An 11,908-nucleotide genomic window follows, 5' to 3' on the forward strand; every position below is an offset into this window, starting at 1 on the left:
ATATATATATATATATATATATATATATATATATATATATATATCTCCAGATATATATATATTCATCCATATTTGTAGAGCAAGGATTCTTTTTTCATTGTTTCTATCATACAATATAAATATATTACAATTTATGAATTCTACTGTTGAGGGACATTTAGGTTATTTCTAGCTTGGAGCCATTATAAATAATGCTGCTCTAAATATTCGACACATATCTCTTGGTGTACATTTGAAAGAATTTCTATTGTGCACATACCTAGGAGTGGGATTGCTCATTCATGGATTCTGTACATGTGCTGCCAAACAGTTTTACAGAGTGGATGTACCAATTTATACTCCTACTAACAGTGTATGAGAGTTCCAATTGTCTACATTCTCTTAACACTTGGTATTGTCAGTCTCTTTCATTTTTGCCATGCTGGTCAGACTATAGTGTTATATCATAATATTTTTAACTTGCATTTTCTTGATGACCAATGAGTGAGGTTATGTATTCATATGCATACTGGCCATTGGGAATTTAGATATTCTCTTTCCTGAAGTGTCTGAGTGACTATATATACATGATTTTTGTTGTTTTGTTTTTTAACTGCAATTTTTATTGAGATTTTGTAGATTCACATGCAGTTGTAAGAAATCATATAGAGAGACATCCCTTGTACAATTGCCTCAATGTCCCCCAATGGTAATATTTTACAAAACTATAGTGTAATATCACAAGCAAGATATTGACATTGATATAATCTACAAATTTCATTCAAATGTCCCCAGCTTTACTTATACTCATTTGTGTGTGTGTATTTACTATACAATTTTTACCTATATAACTTTTTTAGCTACCACCACAGTTAAGATATTGAACAGTTTCAGTATCACAAGAATCCTTCTGTTCCATTTTTATACCTATACATGCTCCCTATTAGTCCCCTACCCCCATGTCTAATCCTTGGCAACCACTAATTTGTTCTCCACTTCTAAAATTTTATCATATAAAAAGTGTTATATACATGGAATCACGCTATATGATCTTTTGGAATTCTTTTTTCTTGCTCACCATAATTCCCTGGAGATTCATGTAAGTTATTATGTGTATTAATAGTTCATTCAGACTCATTTTTAAAAATTCAGTGTTCAGTCTTCTTACTGACTGTGGCTCTTTTTAAAAAATATATATTCTATGTATAAGCTTTGTCAGATATATGTACTGTAAATATCTTTGTTTTCTGATAATTGGCAGTTCTTAGTTTTAATGAAGCCCAGCTATCGATATTTTCTTTTATTATTAGTTATTTTTCAGTCATGTGTAAGAAATCATTGCTATTCTCAATTTCATGAAGCTTTCTCCTCTTTCCTTTAGAAAACTATATTAAAATACCTTTCATATTTATACCTATGATCTATCTCTAATATTGTACACTATGAGGTATTGTATAGTATGAGGTAAGGATCTGGGATCATTTTTCCTATAGAGAGATACCCAGCTTATCCAGTATCATTTATTAGAAAGATCATTCTTGCCTACATTGAATTATGATGACACTCTTTCTCTCCTTGCAACAACGCCACAATATCTTAATTGCCATGACTTTTTAGTAAATCTTGGTGTCTAGTAGTATGCATCCTTCAACTTTTTTTTTTCCCCCCCAAACTTTTCTTGGATATTCTGGGTCTCTTGCCTTTCCATATAAATTTTAAAGTGAATTTGTTGACTTCTACCAGGAAATGTGCTTGGATTTCAACTGGAATTACATTGAATTTATCGATTCTTTTCAGGAGAATTAACATTTTAACAATAATCGAGTCTTCTAATCCATGTATGTGATATATCTCCTCATTTATTTAGGTCTTATTTAATTCCTGTCATCAATGCTTTCTAATTTTCAGTATAGAAGTTTTCATGCCTTTTCTCAAAGTTATTTCTAGGTGTTTTATTTTTTTGGTGCCATCAATATAGTATTATTTTAAATTTCATTTTTAATTGTCAGCTGTTGATATATAGAACTAGTTTTTTATTGACTTTATATCCAGCAACCTTGCTAAACTCCCTTATTAATTCTAATAATTGTTTTTTAAATCAATCGATCAATAAATAAAGCAAATATTTTTTTAAAAAATTGAGAGGGTGGAAGGAATTCATGATGCCTATATAGAGTTGTTTGAAGTTCAAATTTTAGACACAGTTTCTCAATCAGCTACATTTCCATAGTATTATATCTTATTTTTATTACTACCACAGGGATCTGTGCGCAAGCTCGAACCTAGCAGGCTTTGGATTTTTCCAAGACATTCATGAAAATTCCTTTCTCTGCAAAACTGAAGGCCTCCTTAGCCTGTGATTATATGGGAATGGCTACTTCTCCCTGTTGCACTGGGGGTGAGATTTCATAAATTTCCAAGCTGAGAGCAACTTCCAAGACTCTTCCTTGTTACTCTCCTTGCTATGGGTTGCCAAAAAATGGTGCCACCCCAGAACACAATGTTGACATTGTGTATTTTTTGTTTAATAATTTAATGCACACCTCTCTGTGGATTGTGTTTAGTACTATTCTAGGGAATTGGGTGAATATTATAGATTACATACTCCTAAGAATTCTGGGCTTCAATTTTTATCAAGCCATCTACTGGCCATCTTTCCTCCTTTAGTGTTTTTACTCCTAGTAAGTGAAGTATATGCTACTATCTGTATTCACCTCCACCTCCTCTTCAGGGATAATTATTTCATTTTTCACAACTGTCTACTTTGTTATTTCTGTTAGTACCTACTTTATATATTAATACTAGCAGAAAACATCATGAAAGCATTCATTACTATTGTTCTGGATGAGGATCCACTTCATTGTCCAACATTTTATTGGCAGAAGTAGAAAGACTATAGGAAGAATGTATAGTAGGGGCCCATATAGGAGTCCAGCCTAGTGGACACTTTCCTTTCAAGGAGAATCTCTCCGGCTTTCCTCCCCTCTGTGGATGGTCTGTCATTCATTGAGTGGCATGGAGACTTAGAGACCTTCTTAGAATTTCATTCCAGGCAGCAATTACTGCTTAGTCAAAGCAAGCATGTGAAATGATACCGATTTGCCATCCTGGGTCCAGGTATTACTCCCCAGCTCTAAAATGACAGAATTTTACAAATCTACACACCACAAAGTACCTCTATCTGAGGTAACACCATGCCTCTCCCTCAGCCACTCACCCAACCCAGGCTGTTCCCTTAAGTTTCCTTTGTTAGAAGAAACTTTACAGTGGATGACCTTGAAAGTAATTCACACTGCATTCTGTTGGCATCATCTTCCATGATGCTGCTTTTTTCTGCTCAACTTCCTTTCTGAGGTGCATTTTTGCAACTTTCCTGTATCCTTATTGACTTTCCAGGCTTGCTAGTACCTGGACAACCCCCCTTTCTGGAATTTGTTAAGCAGCTTGAAGAATTTTATAGCAAGGACTAGAAGCACCAATTTAAAATCTAAGCAGTATAGTGACAACTCCAAATGAGCAAGTTTGATAAATTATTTGAGGAAATTTCAAAAATTCAAATGTAGGAAATTCCTTGCTACTCCCTTGCTCTACAAATTATTAAACAAAAATTTCCTCAGAGGAAATATATAAAACATATTTGTTTTGCTTTGGTGGGGGAAGAGAAAGTAAATCCAGAACTAAAAATATGGAGTTTTGTTTCCTCTGAAATAATCAATGATTCCACAGTAACAGAAACAGTTTGTCCTGACTTAAATAGGCAAAAACACAATTCCTCTCCAATTTCACCATTTTTTTTTCTGTCTTTGTGTAACTATCTTGGTGATGCAGTGTCTAGACTTCTTGGAACAAGTGATGGAGTCTGGAATTTATTCTGTGGGTTTGAAAATGGCTATTCAGGTCTCCTTCGAACGTACATGTGAAAATCCAGTGCTTTTAGAATATGTAAAAATAATCAAGCTGTTTACCAAAACCATAAAATTTCTCCATTCATGCCTAAACCTTGGGTTGCTACCAACAAGGAAATATCGTATGGACGTACTCCTTTTATCCACATCATCTCACTGCAGTGTGGTTCTCATCAGCCATTGTATCAAAAAAATGCAAAATAATTTGCACTCATGAAAGAATGGTGGCAGATATTTTCTAGCCTTTGAAACATACCAATAAAAGAAATTAGCTTAAAGGATATACATCCATTCTTGATATGGTTTTAATAAGTAATCCACCAGAATTTATCAAGCCGAAGGGGCAGATTTCTTATATCGCAGGGCATTCTCTTAGTCTTTTGTCATTTGTTAGCTGGATAAAATAAGTCTCTGAGGCATCCAGATCTAAACAGTGTTTGTGCAGCCTGGATTATTAAGTCTGACTGTAGTTTATCTGTGCTCTTAAGGAAATCAAACTGTGCTTGCCGAGAAAGTTCAGAGTTATTTGTCACCAATTACCTAAAGCTGGGAGTTGATCTTACACATAGCTGGAGCCATTTCCTATAAGCATTTGCTCCGAGTTTTACAAAGCTGTCACTTCTGGAGGCTTCACCCTAGAATATATGTGTCTACTACTGCAGAGTTTTATTGCAAAAGTTTATCCAGAAATAATCTTATGGGGCATAAAGCTCCACAGTATTGACTCATTTAAAATAAGCCTATCCCTAATTTTCAATGTTCTCAAACTCTGTCTATTATCTTTTCTGTGAGGGGGGAGAAAAAAAAAGATTTTTTTTTTCATTAAAAGATACAGCACACTAAACTGAGCTGATGTCATTAATACTATAAAATCTCTCTTGGTTCTGTTCAGAGGAGTAGCAGAAGAGTAAGTTAAATTGTAAAACAAGCATATAGGGTAGTCTTCCTGGAATAAACTTAGGTATTGTGAGTACGAAGTAAAATTTAAGAAATGCATGGAAATGAAATGGCAATAAAAATATTATCCAAAGCATATCATTCCATGTTTCTTAATTGGATCTCCAGTTTTTCCAGCCCATTAACAACAACAACAACAACAAACCATCTTGACATCTATATTAGATGGAAACAATCTAAAGGAAAGTCTTAAGACCTTATTTACTTAATTTCAAAGATAAAGAAGTAGACTGAAAAGTGTCCTCAGTCATGGGTCAGAAGAACAGAAGTTTATTCCTATTACACGGGATCTTATCTCAATCTGTAAAATGGGTGAGCCGTCCTTCCTAGCTCACCGCATTGTTCTAAAGAGGAGTATGAATTTGTGCCATAAGCAGTTCAGTCTGGGCCATGTTTACAACTTCACTGAATGTCTTGGAAGTTGTGAAAATACACTGATTCAGTTCTACTGGACAAAACACAGATGAGGGTTTGAATTAAGTCAGAGGTATTTGAAGAAGATTAGCTAAGAATCACATAAAATGCTTTTCATTACCTACACTGTCTGAGAACTCTAGTTTGGCAAGGGAGGTTGGTGAACTAGTGAACTAGAGAACTAGTGAGTGTTGCTCTGAGTGACCCAGGCCATGCCCCTACTTATAACTCACAGAAATGGCTCCTGAGGGATGCAGACAGATCAAAGTAGTGTCCTATAGGTAAGTACCAGTGGTATCATATTCTCAGGCAAAAGATACACTCTCACTTATTAGACCCAGTCGCAAAGTTTGGAATTACTAACTTTGGAATAGAAAATACTCAAATCAATGTGTTCTTTTACTAGTATATTATAAGTCTTGGAAAACCATGCCCAGAAAGTAGAACATGAGCCCCAATAGAATCAGCTCTGGGCTTACATAAATTCATAGTTGGCAAAAATATATTCCCCCTTGCTAAAAATCTACTAAGGCTTTCAAGATTCAATTAGAGAAGCATTTTCCAAAGTATGTTCCTTAGAGCACTAGTTCTTTTTTTTAAATTAACATATAATGTATTATTTGTTTCCGGGGTACCAGTCTGTGATTCATCAGTCTCACACAACACCCAGTGCTCACAACAACACATACCCTCCCCAGTGTCCATCACCCAGCCACCCCATCCCCCGACCCACCTCCCCTCCAGCAACTAGTTCTAAGCAAAATTAGTAGATGCTACCAGAAGGAAGGAAGGAAGGAAGGAAGGAGGAGGGAGGGAAGGAAGGAAGGAGGGAAAGAAGGAATGGTGTCTTAATCATCTTTTTTTTTTTTTTTGAAGATTTTATTTATTTATTTGACAGAGACACAGCGAGAGAGGGAACACAAGCAGGGGGAGTGGGTGAGGGAGAAGCAGGCTTCCCGCGGAGCAGGGAGCCAGATGCGGGACTCGATCTCAGGACCCTGGGATCATGACCTGAGCCGAAGGCAGTCGCTTAACCAACTGAGCCACCCAGGCGCCCCTTAATCATCTTCAAATAGGCTGCTATAAAACTTGACTTCTCAGTTTTTATTGTATGTCAATATCACAAAAGAAGATACATTCGGCAGCATTTGCCAGAATGCACTAGAACACAGCTCTTTTCTCAGCTGAGCTACCATTCAAAAATAAACATTATAGAAAATGCTCAAAGGATTTTAATAACCTATATAATATAAGCAAAACACCTATCTGAACTGTTATCCCCAAAATACTTCCTAGAGCAGTTTTGTTAGCAAGGCAGACACCTGCCGTAGAACTCTAGATGTGGAATATATTTGCTGAAAGGTGACTCCCGAGTTCTATACTTATTTGAAAAATTGATAGCAATCACATACCTGAGTACTTGTGTCTGCTTTAAGACACAAGGACAATAATGAGCAGAGTTGGCTAAAGTATATGTTTAAAGGTTATACAAATAAACTACGGGCGTGATGAAATTACTTTCTACAGTGAGCTCAGAATTACTAACAGCTAAGGGCACGCAAGATTTGTAACTGGAAATGGAAGGCTTTCTTCTTGCAACTTTTTCTTCAGCCATTGAACAATTATTTATTGAGTATCAGGCACGGCATGGTGTGTTGGAAGATACAGAGACATGAAGAGTTTGGCCCATGCCTTTAAGGAGACGACAGTCTGGACAATTGCAATAGAAAATTGATGGCTGCTGTGAGAACACAGGAGATAATACATAGAAATCTCTGGTGATTTTTAAGTGTAAACCGAAATTAGTAATATCTTCAGGCCATTCAAATAGTTGCTCTTGGTCCAAGTGACAAGTTTTGTTTTGTTTAATATAGATTGGAATTGAACTTAGTTGTCATTAGTGTTACCCAGTTATTAGTTGCTACATGTGGATTATAGACAGCAGTTTGGTTTGTTTGATTTAGGGTTGTTTCATTAAGCCTGTCTCTATTTTTAGCAAGTAGATACAGTAAGACCGTTTTTAGTTTAGGATGGAAATACGTTTATTCCAGAGTTGCTTAATTGCTATCATTCTCCATGAATACCGACCAACAACACCAACAACTGAACAACTGATGAGCTCGTCTCCATTCAGATATTCCCCTTGATTCAGAACCATTACGTCGCTTGCACGCTGAAAGGACCAGGATACACAAAACATAGTAATTTAAGTTTTGCACATTGAGGCTTGGCATTTATATTTGAACTCAGCAAATTTAGAAGAATAAAGTAGCAGAGGCTTGCAGTTTTCCATCAAAATCATGTTTCTAACCTTCGTGAATGGAGAAAACTTGTCTTCAGTAGATGATGCTGGCTCTGACGTTTTGTAATGTAGGTCAAGTTTAGAAGCTCAGGAATACAGCTGATTCCATAGAAAATTCTATTTTCAAAGAGTAGAATGTTGAATTTGCAGGGGAGATAGGCATTAGACATGGGAATATGGAATTTGGCTTACGTGGGTGAGCAAGTAATTTTCCTGGGGCTCCCTTTCTGCAATGCAAAACTGCAGGTTATTATTCCCAACGCATGGTTTACTGAAAACTACAACTTAGTGAAAAATGGTTTGACGGTTTCATTGTCCATCCAGATGAAGAACATTTGGAGAATTAAAGGAGTTGAAAAGAAAAACACTGCCAGTGACATGAGCATGGAAAGGGGGGAAGGGCACAAAGGAGACTTTGTCATTATCTGTAATACTATTTCTTTTGCACCTAAAAAGTGGTAGGAAAATGACAAAATGAGAACATGCGCCAATTCTGAATACTGCTACATGCGCATCGCTTGCATTATTCCTCTATTTTTCTTTTTCTTTTTTTTTTTTTAGTTAGAAAAGAAATGATCGCTAACAATCTGATGATTCATTCATTCAACAAATGATTCGTTGAGAGCCTACTGTGTGATAGGTGCTAGCAATAAAATGAGAAGGAAAAAAAGACAGACATCCTCCCTGCCCTTATGGAATGTATGTTTCAGACATGAAACTGCCATGTTAGGATCTAAGATAGAACGGCTACAAAGACAAAGTGAGGGAAGGGGGACAATACCGCACCAATACTCTGGAGGTGGGCTGCTGCTCAGGCTGAATCAGTAAGCCAAGCTCGTTCTCTGCTGATAGGAACTGCCCCGTTGTTGGTGGAAATAGAGCGTAATAATGCACTGGCTGTGGGCTACACATCTAAAGCAGTTTCATGTGATACCTACTTTTCTCGCTGATTGCAATCTCAAGTTCACCTGCATTTTTCTTTGGTTCTCTCTAGTATATGACTGCTGCCGCGCCTATGCAAGGGACCTACCTTCCCCAGTACACGCCTGTGCCTCCGACAGCTGTTTCTATTGAAGTAAGTCTGTCCCTGTCTTATAGAAAGAGGTAGGGATGACAAATCTCAGCCGCATGTACCGTGGGCCCCCATAACCCAAGCAATCTTTATGTGTGGTTTTGTGCCGCTCTAAAATTTGACATTGCAAGTTCACTGTATGAAGGTGCACCAACATGCCTACGTTGTGCTTTGCCCACGAAATAAACCAATTTGCTGTAGAGGTAAAAGGGGAGTATCGTTTTTATACTTAAAAGATCAGAGACCAGATCACTACCCCATTAAAGGTTAACCGCAAGTACTCATGAATAGGGCAGGAAAAAATGTTTGCAACTATTTGAATGAGTTTGCTGGTGCCTTGTTACTCAAAAGAGTGTCCCTGGGCCAGCATCAGCAGCAGCATCACTGGATGCTTGTTAGAAATGCAAAGTCTGAGACACCACCCAGACTGACTGAATCAGAATTTGCATTTTAACAAGCTCCCTTGGGAATCTATGTTCACATTAGTGCACTGGTTCTCAAACTTTTCTGTATATTATTTTCTGCAATTATTTAGAGAGCTTTAAAAAATATTTATGCCTGGGTCCCATCCCCAGATTCTGATTTATTTGCACCCTCTTATGGCTGTGGATACCTCAAATGATGAAGTCATTTTGTCTTTAATGGAAACTTTGTTCCTTTCCTTCTCTCTTTCCATTGGGCTGAATCCATCCCCTGTACACGTTACTTTACTGGACAGAGCCAGCAAGCTACATAGGAAAGAAGAGAGCATAGAGCTATATAGATAGTGGTAAAACACTTAGATGTGTATATTTCTGTCTAGTCCTAGCCATTATTGTCTCTTGCCACTCCTCCCCTTCTCCTGATGGCGTTTGCCATTATGGTCACAGTGCATTTCTTCCCAACAGCAGGGACTCCTCTGGAGTCCATGCTATTGCTAGTCTAGGAGTTGCCCGCCAGCTAGGGTGCTGGCACCACTCCACATAGAAGGCTACCATGACTTGCTCAATCTCTACAACTACAGAGATTGGGGAAATCTTCACAGAATAAATTGGATCTTACACAGTGTTTGTTTTGGTATATGCCAGATGTTTGCTAGTACCAAGGTTTGGGAAAAACAGAAGTTTAAGAGAATACCATCATGTAATTTAGGAAGCCAAGGAGGTCCAGTTTTAAATCTTTTATGTGCTCTAGACCTGTGGGTCCCAAAGAATGTGTCAGTATTAATCAGGTTTTAATTGGCTCTTCAGAATTTCAAGACTATGTGTTTAAAATAGATGTGGGGTTTGCTTTGTTTTGTTTTGTTTGTTTGTTTGTTGCTGTATTTGACCCATCAAAAAGCAGCTAGATCATCAGTTAATGAATCTAGACATTCTAGGCACTTTAAGCATAGATCTCTACCACATACTTGCATTCTTCTTTGTCTACACTGACATATGGATATGCTTATCTACAGAATTTGAGCATTTTGATGACTATAAAATAATGGGACACATTTGACAGTGTGACTTATTAGAAACAGTCTAATTATAAAGAAGAAGTCTATAGTTAAAAAGAAGTCTTTTGGGTTGGGGCACCTGGCTGGCTCAGTAGGTGGAGTAAGCAACTCTTGATCTCAGGGTCGTGAGTTCAGGCCCCACATTGGGCATAATGATTACAAAAAAATAAATAAATAAAAGTCTTTCACTAAGAAAAATGGAGGTACACTTTAATATATCGCTTTGAATTTGTGCGTATAGAAAAGGCACCGATCTCTTTTCTATGTAAAACACTCATTGAATATTCACCAATATCCGCACACATAAATGCTAGTGGGACTTTCAGAAAAATGAGTAATACCAAATAGTATATTAGGGAAAAAAAAGATTGAAGTAATATAGGGAGAATTTTTGGATTCTAAGGAACGGTTTAGTTAGCGATAGAGAGTTGACCAAAACGTTTGAAACCTGACATCACTGTAGGTGTCCAAGGCTATGAGTAAAACCAAGAGAACATATTCAGAGAGATGCCTTCTCTAGGCCTCCCACCTGCCAGATAAAACCACCTGTGCCTTTCTCAGAAGCAAATATCTATCCCTAACGATGATCAACTCCTTGTTGGCATCCTTGTTGGCATCTGTGAGAAACAAGAGGGTGAGAGAAGTAGCAAATCAAGATTAAGGATGTCTGTTTTCTGAAACCTCGAAATGAATTCTAGTTCATGTTGTAGAAAACAAAACAAACCAAAACAAACCAAATTGCTGAAGGGAAAACCTACCTAACAGTAGCCTTTTAAAAGAATTCCAAGCTTTTATGTATTCTTTTCTTTTCTTTCCTTTCTTTTCTTTTTAGGTCCATTGTTTTGCCAAGTCAAAGAGACATGACATGACACAGTACACTACCCCAGGGAAATATTTGAATATACAAGTTTTTATAGGAATCCTGCATGAGCTTTTGATTAATAAATTATTATTTAGTGTGGCTATATGCAACCATGGTTTAAAAGTTCTAAGTTTGGTGAAAATGGTTTTCTGACCATTTGACTACAGTAGAGGTTTCTGAAGACAAGGCCTCTTGGTGACACATTGAAGTGAATTCCTCAGCCTTTATCCAGATGTGCTCTGTGGTTTTCCCTGGGGTACTTCCTGTAGCTTCATTTGGCCGAGTGCAACTCTACTCAAGCCAAGTAGAAGAGGGATATTCCCTATAGTCCATCTGGAAGAAGGTCCTTTGCTAAAGCCAGTAAGGCTTTTGTGTTCTTATTTGCCTCCTTAGGGTGTTGTTGCTGATACCTCTCCCCAGACAGTGGCACCTTCATCCCAGGACACCAGTGGTCAGCAGCAACAGATAGCAGTGGACACATCCAACGAACATGCACCTGCATATTCTTACCAACAGTCTAAGTAAGTTTGGGCTACGCTAAGCTCTTTTCCTCAAGATCGACCATCTTGTCACCATACTCTCATGTTGTATCTGTTAGCGTTTGCTGCAGTACAGACCATTCCAAACTTAGTGACAAGCATTTGTTTAGTTCATGGGTCTATTTATTTAGTTCGTGGGCCGGCAACTTAAGCTGACCTCAGGTGGATGGTTCTTCTGGTCTTGACTAGAATTGCTCAAGCACCTGGGGACAGCTGATGGTCATTTTTGCGGCTCTGCTTCTGGGTGTTAGTTGTCTGTTGGTTGAATATGATGGAAGCAATTGGATTATGTGTTTCTGATCCTGCATCATCTTATTCACATGGAAGTCCCAGAATTCAGAGAACAGCAAGAGAGGGAGCCCAAATGAAGCACTTTTCAATCCATTTGGACACATTTACTA

At 37.6% G+C, this 11,908-nt stretch overlaps 1 protein-coding gene across 6 annotated transcripts in view; it reads left to right on the forward strand.

Annotated features, from left to right (window-relative positions):
* The window catches only part of RBMS3 (RNA binding motif single stranded interacting protein 3), a 725,792-nt gene extending 714,299 nt beyond the window's left edge, over positions 1–11,493 (forward strand). For all 6 annotated transcript variants that reach the window (XM_021678925.1, XM_021678924.1, XM_021678926.1 and 3 more), the window contains 2 exons: positions 8,552–8,632; positions 11,362–11,493. In XM_021678925.1, coding sequence (XP_021534600.1) covers positions 8,552–8,632; positions 11,362–11,493 — 213 coding nt within the window. The remainder of the gene's footprint in view (positions 1–8,551; positions 8,633–11,361) is intronic.
* Positions 11,494–11,908: the final 415 nt, after the last annotated feature.

The sequence above is a fragment of the Neomonachus schauinslandi genome, chromosome 1, assembly GCF_002201575.2.
Source record: "Neomonachus schauinslandi chromosome 1, ASM220157v2, whole genome shotgun sequence".
Classification (NCBI taxonomy): Eukaryota; Metazoa; Chordata; class Mammalia; order Carnivora; family Phocidae; genus Neomonachus; species Neomonachus schauinslandi.